General features: G+C 35.5%; 1 protein-coding gene across 1 annotated transcript in view; it reads left to right on the top strand.

The window, feature by feature from the left end:
• BRWD3 (bromodomain and WD repeat-containing protein) overlaps window positions 1–15,440 on the top strand; it is a 451,316-nt gene that overhangs the window by 143,961 nt on the left and 291,915 nt on the right. The window contains 1 exon segment of the mRNA XM_090409588.1: window positions 2,321–2,391. Coding sequence (XP_090265714.1) covers window positions 2,321–2,391 — 71 coding nt within the window.

Consider the following 15,440-nt stretch of genomic DNA (forward strand, 5'->3'; position numbering starts at 1 on the left):
GAAGAAAACTACAGCTCTTGCAACATCAAAGAGGCCACTCACAATCTGCTCTAAACAGAAACCGAGGGATGATTTTGTGTGACATTTGGAAATCACTCATTAGATCTCTAAACATCAGAGTTTAATTTCTCTGCTAACTATCAGATGCCCCTGCTGAACAATTACTGACCACGTGCCAACATCCATGCTCCACATATTTCTGTTTTACTTGTGTAGCGCTTCCTACACATTCAGTATTTTTAGTAATGTATTGATTCATAATTAACTCTTGTTGTTTTGTATATTCATCCAAACCCAGATGTAGCCAGGTTATGTGGCAAAACTAGCAGGTGACTAGTAGATTTAAATGTATATGACCAATAAACCCAGTGTTTAGTTATTTTAATACATACGTTTTTTTTGAAAGCAGTGCTCATTCACTGACATATGCTAGTTGACACATAATAGAGCAATTTGGCTCATCGTTATTTAATTGCTTTGATCTCCATTAGTTGTTATTATATCCATATTTCTATATATACTTTTCTTTTCATGTAAGCTATGAATTAATATACATCTTTTTTTTTTGTATATTCTCATGGGAGGTTGTGGGGGGGGGGGGGGCTACCAGATATTATGATATCTAATACAATATTTGATGACTTCTTTCTGGTCAAGGAGTTTAAGTGCCAAAACTAGGAATCATAACTAGGTGATCGCCACTAGGATTGGACATTGAAGACCCATCACTTCTCTATATCCATGTTCTATATCCAGATAGTTACCTGGATATAGAACAAGTAGACTTAGCTAACAAAATTGTATTCTCTATTGACTTAAACTACAGATAAATATGATGGTACATAATGAAAGGTCATGCCAGCTGGGACATTGCCTGCTTAACAATACCAACCCCTTCTGATTTTGAGGAATCATGGCAACATTGAAAAGTCTGACATGGGAACAATCCCAAATTCATTGAAATTGGCACCATCACAAGAGGCATCAGTAGAAAAGAGTTGAAGCCAGCAGAACTGCACAAATATCATGAAGGCAGAATTAGTGTTATTGAAACGAACATGACTAAAACAAGTGAGATATTTTTAAATAAAACCTATGATGTTATATTCAGGCAATAGTGATTAAGTCAAGCAAGAGCCAGCAATCCTTATAAGCAACATGAACACCATCTCCTTGAATAACAGTAGCCATATTCATGGAAATCCTGTTCTAGAAACCAAGGATAGAACTTTTTTCCAAACCACTTCAGCCGTGTGGTAAGAATAGTTTAAATGGGTAATTCTACCCAGTTATCTCACTTTGACATTTAAGTGATTCCTGCTTTTTTGTGTTTGTTAATACCACAAGTTTTTTTATGGTTGGATTTTTTTTTTTTTTTTTTTTTTTTTTTTTTTTTTTTTTTGTATCTGCTGAGTTACTGGATTTGGTTGTTGATATTTTTATGATTTTGGCAGAGTTGAAAGCGATTTTCTTACTGTTGATTTGCATGACTTTTTTTTACTGCATTGTGCTAACAAAGAGTTGAAAAATAGGAGCATGCTATCAAGTGGTTGTTGAACTCTGGGACATGATGTCCATACAGAGAGTATATTAGTCTGCTGACATGGCTTCTGTAGCACCTCTCACATGTCACAAACCAGACCCTCTGGTAGCAAATCTGTCAGAGCTAGTGGGAGCAAGATTATGTTCTACTCAGTTATGAGCCTTCTTATATTTTGTTATGCATGCTATCTAGTTTCTAGTTTGTGCAAATGTTTTTACTGCTGTATTCTTGAATACATCTTTAATGGAGGAATTCGCTTGCTCTTCACAAGTATATTTGACATGTTTAATAATAGTATTACTTACGTTGTGTATGAGAAGATGATGGAGGAGGAAAGGATGATTAGAACTTCTGCTCTAGAGACTAAACATGGCATTGACTGCTTGGGGATGACTTCAGTAAACAGAATAGTAGTTTTTTTTTTTTTTTTTTTTTTTAGAACAAGTTACACAAGTTAGAAGGTGGGATGATACTTTCTGGGAAAGACTATACATTGTGCATTAGTGGTTCTGTTTAATGAATTTGCAAATTGTTTATTACTCTAGTTATCCATGGTAGTATACATATTAAATTTTTGTTATTGGTAAATACTGACTTAAATAACAAACTATAAAAAGGCTTGTTCCAAGTTCTATAGGTACAATGTTATTCTAAAGGAAATTTGCTGTAGCAAACTATCTTCTATAACACTGTCTATGATCCTTATGAGTTTGCTTGTGTAAGAGGTTAACTGTAATACAGTGCATTGCAAACATAATTTTGTATTTTTATTTTTAGCCCTAAACCCATAAAGTTCACCGAAAGGAATAGAGCCAATGCACAAATGGTGTGCTCCTCATTTAGTCCAGGTAAGTTAACATTACATTTAACCTTGACTGGCATTGGTATTCATTAGTGTTTCACTAATTTGTGACAGAAAGATTATTTCATATCAGCAAGTTTTATATTAACTGATGCCATTTGAAAACTCATTAAATTTACAGAAAAACTGAAAAGAAATAAACGGGTTAAATTCACACATCTTAGTATTTCTTTCAGTTGATCATTTGACCATTTTCACTTAAGAATTTTGTCACCTTGTTAATCACATTGTCATATTTTTGTGAGTGGGTTTTCTATAAATGTACCTTGTAATTTGATGAGATCAAATTACAAGCTACCAAGATTCAAAATACAAACAAAATAAAATTAATTAAGAAATTCAGAGCTCTAAAGCAAGAACAAGAAAAATCATCTAAATTAAAGTTTCAACTCTCTCCTGATAAAATTATTCTTTACAAAGCTTTCTAATGTTGAAAAGAATATTCTTAATAAAGGCTTTAATTTCCAAAGGAGCTGTTACTTACAAAAATTGAAAAGGCTACCTCTTTCCTTCCTACTCAAGAAGCTAAATTATTTCATATGGAATCCATTTTTATAATTAATAATCGAAATCTTCCTACAGATAATATCTCTCTAGCAGAACATCAAGCAGTAAAAAAAAAATACAAAAAACAAACAGATAATAATTCCCTGCAAAAATAAAGATAAATCCACTGGCATCCTGGATACTGAGGAATAACAGAATGTTTCTATTATCACAGGGATACTTACTCTCTTCTTAACAGAGGTCCAACTCATGAGCTCCATAACTGTACCAATGACCTTCTGAGAACCACTACAGAGTTTTCTAGAAATATTCAGTTGAAAGTTCTCAAAGTATTGAGCCAAATCTCTAAAATGTTTATTCGGCTTGACCTCCTCTTTCCTAAAAAATTCTGTAGAGTTTGTTTTGAGTGTCAAAGACTTACACATTCAAAAAGAGGAAGTTATGGCGAGTTGTGATGTTGTTTCCCTCTTCATAAATGTGCCTACAGAACAAGTTCTAACTCTTAAAGGATAAATTATCGAAAAAAGTAATGTCTTTATTAATCTGTTGTATAATTTTGGTTATTTCCAGTTTAAAGATACTATTTACAAACAGAACTTTGACTTAGCCATGGGCAATCCTTTATCTACTGGTGAATTTATATTTAGAATCGTTTGAGGAAAACGCTATCTCTTCATTCCCATTGAAATGTAGGTTGTGGAAGAGATATATAGATGACATTTGCCTAATCTGGAGTCATGGTCCTGATTCCTTAAAGAATTTCCTAGACCATCTCAACAGTCAACACCCAAAAATCCAATTTACCACAGAATTAGAGATTGATGACTCTCTCTCCCGTTCCTAGATGGCAAACGCACTCGTGTATCTGAAAAAGTGAAGATCTCCATGCACAGTCCCATCATTATCTGTATCAAAAACTTGGCATTAAAGGAATCTACTATTCAGTCCATCTCCTCACCATATTGAAGATAGAAAAAATGAAAAAGGCTACATATCCCTACAATATATCAGTTCCATTTCACCTAAAGCTAAAGTTTTCTAAAAAATTTAACATCTGGACTTCTTTTGCTACTCTACCCAAGCTCCATTCCTTACTCAGTATGTCCAAACAAAAACATAACAACTTGAAATATCCCACCATTTACCATTTTTGGTGCAACTGCAACATGCCTTATTTTGGCCAGACTGAAAAATCCATTGAGTTATGTCTAGAACATAACAGAGACATCTCATATGGCAGAACTAGAGTCAGTGCTCTGTCTAACAATGTCCTCAATTCTGCTGACGCTAATAACAGAAACTCTATCACTCACCCAGTCATGTGGAATAAATTGAAAAAGATCCTTCATTGATATGGTGAACTAGAAAGAAAAATTGTAGAATCTAAAGAAATCATCCTCAATCCAGTACATCTCAACACTAACCTCAGTTATAATCTCTTGGACTGTTATTGTGCTGCTATCCAACTTTAGTGTTTATGAGATCTTCAATGCTGGCACACGCCCAACACTGAAGAGATACACAGAATGCCTTCAACTGTTAATACGTTAATGTTTTAATTATGGATTTTTTTTCTCTTGCAATGTTTGGTGGTATTTCTCACATGTTATGTACCCAATGAAGTCTACCAAAACTAGTTGTTGCAGTTTACATAAAATAAAATAGTGTTTCTATTTTTATCTCTTGACTTCTAGTCATTCAATCTGTTTCAAAAAATATATATATATTATTTATTAATTTATTTATTGAATTGTTTTCATTTGGACTATTTTAAGGGCCAAGTTATCAGAAAAAAATTGTTTAAAATACATCATCATCAAATTCCTGATATGTACCCTCAAGGGGTGTACAGGATATGATAGTACTACATGAAAAACTTACATCATTACTAACTTCCTATCTACAATTTTCCTCCAAATCAATCTGTTACCTATCAACACTCCAACATTATCAGATCTTATATTTCTATCTTCTAAGGCATTTTTTACCATATCAATCCACCTATATCTTGGTCTTCCTCTGAGTCTTTTCCTGCCAGCCTAGCAGAGAGCACTTGTTTTACTAACTTTTCCTCTCCCATTCTGTTTAAGTGACCAAACCACCTGAGATTAGCTCTGCTAACACATTCCTGGATGCTAACAATATTAAGTTCTTTCCTAATATCATATTATATCACACCCCTAATCTTTCTCAGGACTCATATCTGCGGTCTCTAGTCTTTGGTCAAATGTTTTACTTCTAACCCAGTTCTCAGATCCATAAGTTAAAATTGGTTTGAACACCGTCTTGTATACAGCTAATTTAGTGTTTTGACTAATTTCTCTCTTATTCCATATAACTTTATTCGCTTGACTTCTTACCATACCAGCTTTGTTGATTCTGTTGTCTATTTCCATATTTCATTTACCATCTTCACTAAAAATCATGCCTAAGTAGCTGAAATGTTTTACTTGTTCTATAGGTTCTCCATTCACGATGCAGTTGATATTTTCAATGCTTCTGCCTATTTAGGACAAGCGGGTTTTTTCTCCAGGAAAAAACCTGCTCTGGTTTTTAGTCCCATAAACTCAAGAAAATTGAGCAGCAAGCAAGAAAACAAGGCCGACAAAATCGATCCTAACTGACAAGAAACTCCCAACTTCAACTTCAATTTAAAAATATTTTATACCACGCAAGGAAAACAAAAACAGAGAAAAACTGCAAGTTCCTATGGACTAAGGATTCACAGATATTTATGGGACAGAATGAAAACACTTGAGTTTATATAATTGCAAGAGAATACGACCTACACATTCTACCAATGAAATACATTAACTCTCCCCATCCTTAAGAACAAAATTTAAAATTATTTTAAAAACTACATCATGGAGATATCAAAACTAGGCAAACATATACAGTCAGAAAATATAAATTTCAAAGTCTTTGATTCTTTGAAGAAATGGACAGACAATATTTCCACCAATACTCTTGCCAGCCTGGTTGACCCAGTGGTTAGCGTATCCACTCTCTATCCAAACAGCTGAGTTCGAATCCCACCATGAGCATTGATGTTTGTGGTGGTGGTGGGTGGTAGATTGCATTGGTGTAGATGATGATGATGGTAGTTGCGGTTCATAGTAGTTCGTGGAGATAGAGAGTTGTAGAGTAGGTGCCTTCCATTGATGAGTCTTTTCACTCCCTGGAGGTGTTACATAATAATACCAACTTGACTATCATACACACAAACATTAGAAGTATAAAGGAACACTGACTTACATTGATAATAACACTAAACTACACCTTGACAAACATAGATGTACTAATACTGACTGAAGTTGCCATAAATGATACAGAAACTTATGCATACAACATTAATAACCACCAGTCCTACAACTTTTGATCAAATACACAATAAACATAATATACAGATCCCCAGATGATATAATCAACTTGACTTTCTGTATGAATTAGAATCATGGCTAAACAGCATTGAGCTCTGTACAACATATCGGCTCATCCTAATAGGAGACGTTAACATAATTATTCCTGACCATGCTTCTTCAACCACTAACACATACCTTGATATACTAAGCCAGTACAACATAAACCCTACCATGAACTCCCCAACAAGAGAAGAAATATTCAACAATTCACTAACACAATTATTCATTGACCATATCAGCATACAACTCCCATCCATACATATACATCATCAGTAATTAAGATCAAAATTGCCGATCGCTACTTTGTCTCATCTTCATTTCATTATGTCACCCCCTACCCCAACACCGCAAAACTTGATCATATTAAAGAGCATTGTCGACAACCTTGTAAAAAATACAGACTGGAATTCATCATCATCAAATTATTATTATTATTATTATTATTCCTGATACCTCCAAGGAGTCCTAAGACTCATTGCGGGAGGATACCTACAACTGTCTCAACCACTACACCGAACCTCTACTACAAATCATCTCCATCAATGCCATCTAATGCAAACCACAACTAGTATTTTTTGTCTGTAAATTGCATGTGTTCTGAAGGGCCAATTTCTCTGTATGCGGGATGAAAAACCCTGCTACCTCTGTATGAGATCGGCTAATTCACATTCGACTGAAATCGTCCAGATAAAGATTCCTCCCATCGCAACAAGAATCGAACTTAGACTTATTAGCTTTACTCTTTTCTCCAAATTTTCCCAAAACATTTTTGTCATCATTATCATCATCAAATTCTTGACATGTACCCTCAAGGGGTGTACAGGATATGATAGTACTACATGAAAAATTTACATCATTACTAACTTCCTATCTACAATTTTCCTCCAAATCAGTCTGTCACTTGTCAAGACTCCAATATTATCATTATCAGATCTTATATTTCTGTTGTCTAAGGCACACTGTACCGTATCAATCCACCTATATCTTGGTCTTCCTCTGGGTCGTTTTCCTGCGAACCTGGCAGAGAACACTTGTTTTGCTAATCTTTCCTCGCCCATTCTGTTTAAGTGACCATACCACCTGAGATTAGCTCTGCTAATGCATTCCTGGATGCCGACAATGTCAAGTTCTTTCCTAATATCCTCGTTTTTAATATGATATTGCCATTGATGTCATCTGTTCATGCCTCTAATCTTTCTCAGGACTCTCATATCTGCGGTCTCTAGTCTTTGGTCAAGTGTTTTACTTCTGACCCAGCTCTCAGATCCATAAGTTAAAACTGGTTTGAACACTGTCTTGTAGACGGCTAATTTAGTGTTCCAACTAATTTCTCTCTTATTCCATATGAATTTATTCAATTGACTTCCTACCATACCAGCTTTGTTGATTCTGTTGTCTATTTCCATATTTAATTTACCATCTTCACTAAAAATCGTGCCTAAGTAGCAGAAATGTTTTACTTGTTCCACAGGTTCCCCATTCACAACACAGTTGACATTTTCAACAATTCTACCTATTTTCATTGTCTTTGTCTTTTAAGTGCTCACCTTCATACCATATCTATTACAACAGTTATTCAATTTAGTCAGGGACTCTTGCAAACTTGTAGCGGATTTATTTAGAAATATAACATCCGCATAAAGCAAAGAGCTGAGATTAGCATCTCCAATTCTGATATCATGTTTAATACCACATTTTTGTATGTCTGACAATCACTTTTCTACTCTGCTATTTAGATCCCCAACAAGGACCAACTTTTCCTTTTTCATTGTGTCAGTAACTTTCTCTAGACCCTCAAAAAATTCCTCCACTTCTACCTTAGTAGAACCTTCTGTGGGATCATAGGCACAAATAAGTCTCATTGTCCAGTTCTCCATTCTGATATTTGCCCAAATCACTCTACTTGACACTGCCTGCCATTCAAGAAGATGAGCCTCGTATTTTGTGTTGAATACTATGCCTACTCCTGCTTTTCCTTCATTGTCATTGCCTGAATATAACATTTTATATTTATTGCTCAATAATATCTCACCAGTTTTTGTCTTTTTTGTTTCAGTCACCCCTATTATATCAATCTGGTACTTATCTAATTCCTCCGCTAGCTCCATTTCTTTGCCATTCAGGCTTCTTATGTTGATAGTACTGATCTTTAACTCTGGTGATGTTGAGTTGGGGTTTGTTTTCAGATTTGTTCCAGTAGCTGACTTTTCGCTGTTCACCCTGGTTCCCCGGCAGAAACAACGGGGGGGGGGGGGGCTTGTTTAACCGGGCGACGCCCCAGCCGTCATGAAATTTTGTCATGTTGTACCATCGTTTTGTATTTTGGTTTAACCAATAGGAATACAATTAACAGCCATCTAGCAAAAATAGAAACATTACGTAGCAAAATTATTTCAAAAGTGATCTGGAGGCCTCACATACAACAGCCAATAACTGAAACCAAAGAAATATATAAAGAATTACAGAAACTTAAAATTTTAATAACAGAACAAGTACAAAAAGACAGTAGCATGTTTGAAAGCAAAATACGAGCTCAGTTCCAAACAAACGTATACTACACACTGTTGCGAGTGCGCCAATACTGAACAGAGGCAACGTGCGTGTCAGAGATTGAAACTAAGGCTGTTATTGATATGAGAAGAATCTAGAGAAATTTCTCTAGATTCGACATTCTTTCTCTCGAGTTCATCATAGCACATGGATGTTAGAAGTTTGAGTCCAGTTCACAATGTGTTGGCGGCCTTCATCTGTAGTTCTTTTCATGAGTTAATGAAAAGAGAGCATGGCTAGAGAAAGAGTGCTGGCTCTAGTCCTGTTATAGGAGATATCTCTACAGTGTTCTTCCAAACATAGGGAAGGTCTGGCCATGGGCAGCCCGCTCTCTCCAATTCTTGCAGATATATTTCTCAACGATTTTGAAGATAATGCTATTAACTCCTTCCACCTTAAACCAAAATTCTGGTATCACTATATTGATATTTTCCTCATCTGGGAAGGTAGTGTCAACAACCTCAATTTATTTTTAGACCACCTAAACAAGTGTCATGAAAAAATCTCTTTTACCTTCGAACTGGAATCTGATGTCTGCCTCCCCTTTTTAGACCTGAAACTTACCAGATGTGCTGAGAGTATTAAAATCTCAATTTTTAGAAAGCCTACTCATACTGATAGATACCTTCATGCTTCCTACCATCACTATCCCCCACAAAAATTGGTATTATTTCCACCTTAGCTCACTGAGCAAAATCTTTACATACAAAAGAAACAGAAATTGAACATGAACTCCTTTTTCGTAAAAAAAACTTTTATTAATATTGGTTTCTCTCATAAGAAAATTGACAAATTTCTTTCCCCCAGTCACTCAACTACTTCTGAAGATCCCTCTTCCCCCAGAGCCTTCATCTCTTTGCCTTACATCAGCTCTCTTTCACCAAAACTGGCAAAAATTCTCAAGAAGTTAACTTCAGAACTTGCTTCACTACGCTCCCAAAACTTCGTTCAATACTTAGTAAACCTAAAGAGAAACATCTTCCAACTCAGTTTCCAGGAGTGTACAAGATTTTATGTAATTGTGGAAAGCTATACTATGGCCTGACTGATAAATCCATCCTTCTATGTTTGGAAGAACACCGTAGAGATATCTCCTATAACAGGACTAGAGCCAGCGCTCTCTCTCTCTAGCTACGTTCTCTTTTCAGTTAACTCAGACGAAGGCCGCCAACACATTGTGAACTGAACTCAAACTTCTAACATCCATGTGTGCTGTGATGAACTCAATAGAAAGACTGTCGAATCTAGAGAAATTTCTCTAGATTCTTCTCATACAGTGTTCTTCTCATATTGCCTCTGTTCAGTATTGGTGCACTCGCGACAGCGTGTAGTATACATTTTTTTGGAACTCAAGCTCGTATTTTGCTTTCAAACATGCTACTGTCTTTTTGTACTTGTTCTGTTATTAAAATTTTAAGTTTCTGTAATTCTTTATGTATTTCTTTGATTGTGATACTTGAAGATGTTGATCAATTCAACGAAACTAGTAAACTAGTAGTATCTTTTCAAATATACCTTGTCATCTTTTTTTCTCTCAGTATCAGTCATTAAAGCTTTTTCATATATATATATGTTAAAGATACCAAGCTATTTTAAACCTGGTTTTACTCCATTTCCCAAGTAAGCAAACAGACAGACAGGTCAGTTTTTTATTATTTTCATTTCTGGAAATTTTCTCTGTTCCGAGTTATGCGATTTCTTTATTGCTTCCTTGCGGTGTGTGAGAGCATTCCAGTTACGTAGAGCAGTGTTTCTCAAACTTCAGACACCCGCGTTTATATGATTCATGCGGTATTAACAAAAGATTGTGCTACTAAAACAAAGACAAGCCGACAGTTGAGTTGAAATGCTAATTCTCTTCAACCAAATTCCTTGTATAATATCTGAAACACATTCACTATATATTTCTTCCTTTTAACACATTCACTCAAACAAAACCATATGCTGCACCAGCAACATATGGTTTTGCTTGAGTCGCACAGCATTTTCTGTGGTGGGGGGGACATGTGATTCATTAGTTAGTGCCGTTTTTATCCCAGTTGTCTCTAATTGCACTGTTTGTTGAGAAACATATTGCACAGCCTGCAGATGTCTCTGTACCTTATTCAGTAATACAATAGGAATGTTTTACGATCTCGAACTTTACGGATGCATTGAATTTTATTCTATGCGTTAATGATGCATAGCCAAAAATTGCCACATACCCCCGGGGTACGCATACCACACTTTGAGAAACACTGACATAGAGCTCAGTGGATGCGCATGTGCTGTCATCGACGATCACAGCTGTGTCCTGTTCGTTTAAACTTTCCAATTGTTGTAGCAGTTGTGAACGGTGATAAATTTTCTCTAAATTTCTTGGCAAATTATGGCTGAAAAACATCGGCATTGTTACAATATTGCATACAAGCTACGTGTGATTGCGTATACTAAAGAACATGGACACAGGGATGCAGAGAGGCATTTCGGACCACCCCAACTGAGAAAATGATAGGAACTTGACAGAATCAGGAAGAGGATTTTAAAAAAAACCAATTCACAGTAAACATAACCTACGAAGTGGAACTGCAAAATGGCCAGAACTTGAGGCAGAACTGAATACTTGAATTTTAGACCACAGAAAAGTGGGACTTTTTGTGTCTACAAAAATGATTATTCATGAAGCAAAAGCAATAGCCACTAACAGAAGGATCGCCAACTTTACTGGATCAACATCATGGTGTTCAAGATTCATGAAGAGAAACCAGCTATGTATGCAAACTAAAACAAAAATATCACAAAAGATGCCAGCTGAATATGAAGAAACAATGATTGAATTTCATCGATTCGTCATTAATGCATGGAAACGAGAAAATTTTGAACTTGCGCAAATAGGAAACATGGACGAGGTTCTGATGACTTTTGATGTGCCCTCAAACAAAACTATAGATTCCAAGGGCACTAAAAGTGTTACTATTAAAACTTCAGGGCACGAAAAAACTCACTGTACGGTTGTTTTATCCTGCTGTGCCGATGGGACAAAATTGCTGCCACTATTGATTTTTAAAAAGAAGACACTACCCAAAGAAAAACTGTTGAAAGGAGTGTTTGTACAACATGTTCACGCAAAAGGCTGGATGAATGGAGGAGGAATGAAATTATAGATAGATAAAATTTGGTCTAGGTGCCCTGGTGGACTGTTGAAGAAGCCTGCCATGCTAGTATGGGATCAGTTTTGTTCTCACAGAACAGACGATGTTACAAATAAACTCAAAGAAATGAAACTCAGGTAGCTGTAATTGAAGGAGGTCTAACTAGTCAGTTTCAACCCTTAGATGTCTGTATTAATAAACCATTTAAGGGATTTATAAAGGAGAAGTGGAAGAGCTGGATGCAGTCTTCAGATTTTGAGGTTACACCATCAGGAAGAATGAAGGGGCCTAGCATTTCACAAGTTTGTGAGTGAGTCAAAGCTTCATGGGATGCTGTGAAAACTGAGACAGTGGTTAAATCATTTAAGAAGTGTGGGATTAGTAATGCACTAGATGGTACAGAGGACAATTTGTTGTATGAGGACTCAGATTCTGATTTAGAAGAGGTTTCAAGTGTCTCTTCATTTAGCTCTGAAGATGAATTTCTGGGTTTTGACGATTAAAAGGTGGGTACTCTTTCCTAGTTAAATTAGGTATTTGTTGAAAGTAGGTCTACTTATTACTTTATATTTGAAATACTGTAAATTCATTATAATATTCAATGATAAAGTTTTTTCCTAAAAAATGTGTACAAAAAAGGGGATGTGTCCTGTACTCCAGTGCATCTTATATGCCGGCAAATACAGTAATTATTAAATGATTATATCAAAAAAGCCTATTAAAAATTGGCTGTTTGTAATTCTTTATAATGGTAGAAGTGCTAATTTCTACCATTATAAAGAAACACACTCAGGGATAAAATGTATATACTAATGTAGTATATAAATTTTATACCCTCTAAAATGAGATTATCAGTTCACTTGAGCCATTTTATTTTTTTAGGCTGAACAGTGAGTGCATCATCATCAAATTCCTGACATTTACCCTCAAGGGGTGTACAGGATATGATAGTACTACATGAAAAATTTACATCATTACTAACTTCCTACCTCCAATTTTCTGCCAAATCAATCTGTTACCTGTCAAAGCTACAACATTTTCAGATCTTATATTTCTATCTTATAAGGCACTTTTTACCGTATCAATCCACCTACGTCTTGGTCTTCCTCTGGGTCTTTTTCCTGCCAACCTGGCAGAGAAGAACACTTGTTTTGCTTATCTTTCCTCACCCATTCTGTTTAAGTGATCATACCACCTGAGATTAGCTCTGCTAACACATTCCTGGATGCTGACCATGTCAAGTTCTTTCCTAATATCCTCATTTTTAATATGATATTGCCATTGATGCCATCTGTTCATGTCCCTAATCTTTCTCAGGACTCTCATATCTGCGGTCTCTAGTCTTTGGTAAGTGTTTTACTTCTGCCACAACTCTCAGATCAATAAGTTAAAACAGGTTTGAACACTGTCTTGCATACAGCTAATTTAGTATTTTGACTAAATTCTCTCTTATTCCATATAAATTTATTCAGTTGACTTCCTGCCATACCATCTTTGTTGATTCTGTTGTCAGTTTCCATATTTAATTTACCATCTTCACTAAAAATCGTGCCTAAGTACCTGAAATGTTTTACTTGTTCTATAGATTCTCCATTCACAATGCACCTGAAATTTTCAATGCTTCTGCCTATTTTCATTATTTTTGTCTTTTCATTGCTGACCTTCATACCATATCTGTCACAACTGTTATTCAATTTAGTCAGGGAATCTTGCAGACTTGTCACGGATTTATTTAGAAGTATAAAATCATCCGCATAAAGCAAGGAGCTGACATTAACACCAATTTTGATATCAGGTTTAATACCACTTTCCTTCATAAGGTAATCCATATAGATAATGAATAACAGAGGTGATAAAGTACATCCTTGTCTGACAAGAGATTTAGCATTAAACCATCTTCCTGTATTTCCTTCAATTCTAACTGCTAACTTACAACTCAAATAAAGACTAAGTGTTGCTTGATATAATGCCCCATTAACACCATATAACTGTAGCATTTCAAATAGCTTCTCTCTTGGCACCCTGTCATATGCCTTTCCCAGATCTACAAAACTTAATTACAGATCTTTATTATATTCCCATGACTTTTCAACTATTTTTTGTAAAGTGAATATCTGATACTTACAGCCTCTATTTGGCCTGAATCCAGCTTGTTCCTCACCAAGCTTCTCTTCCACAATCCTTCTCAACCGTTTCTCAAGTATACTGGCATAAATCTTACCAGGAACACTCAGTAGAGAAATACCTCTCTAATTCTCACAATCAGTTTTATTTCTCTTTTATATATGGGTACTATAAGAGCTTTACTCCAGTCATCTGGAATTCGTCCTTCTGTCCATTCCCTCTGAACTATGCAGTGTAGCCACTGTAAAACTTTTATACCTCCATATTTGAGCATTTCAGGTCTAATATCATCTCCTCCAGATTTCTTTCCACATTTCAGACTTTTGATGGTTTTTTCTACTTCAAGTATGAATATGTATTCCTGATTGCACGGAATACATTGCATGGACTGCATGCCTGGTCAGTGTTTTTTATCAGTGTGCTGTCATCACTGCTAGTTTCATTTAGCAATTTTTTGAAGTAATTATTCCATATTTCAAGGATATCTTTTTCTCCAGGTTTTCATATCACCTTTGTCATCTGTAATTCCTTTTACAGCACTCTTTCCTCCATTTCTGAGCTTCTTCAACAACCTCCAGAATATTTTGCCACCTTCTTGATATTTATTTTCTATATTCTTGCCAAAGTCTTCCCATGACTTTTGTTTAGCTAGTTTTACACAGTGTTTAGCTTTGTTACATTTGTCTCTGTATTCTCTAAGCGCACAAGCTGACTTATTTGCCAAGAACTTTTGATATGCTTTCTTCTTTAACTTCCTGTGTCCATCAGGGAGTTCTGATTTTTTTTATCCTTGCAGACAACCTCACCTCATGCCTCTCTGGCAGAATTAATCAATGTTTTCTTCAGAGCTTGCCACTGAATCTCCAAGTTTGATTTCTGTTCTCAAACTCTTCAATTTTTTTCTTGAATAATGTTTGTATATTTTAGTCTACAGTTCACATCTGAGATCTGCTCAACTTTTATTCGTTTTAAAACTTTCTTGCATGTTCTTCTTTTCAATATGAAATTCAATTTTATCCTGCTTAAGACTAAATGGTGAGGACTTCCAATTTCAACTCCTCTGTACACTCTAGTGTCCTGCACAAGAAAGAAAACATCAGTATCAACAATAACATAGTCACTGAGACTTTTCTTATTCTTTGCATCTTCTCTCCATGTGAATTTGTGCACATTTTTATGTTGGAACATGGTGTTAATAATAACTAGTCCATGTTCTGAGCAGAAATCCAACAAGTATTTGCCATTATTATTAGCTTTTCTCTTTTCTCCAAATTTTTCCAAAATATTTTTTGTATGTCTGA

Source organism: Typopeltis vanoorti, chromosome 19 (genome assembly GCF_054136105.1).
Source record: "Typopeltis vanoorti isolate ZY-2024b chromosome 19, IOZ_Tvanoo_1.0, whole genome shotgun sequence".
Classification (NCBI taxonomy): domain Eukaryota; kingdom Metazoa; phylum Arthropoda; class Arachnida; order Uropygi; family Thelyphonidae; genus Typopeltis; species Typopeltis vanoorti.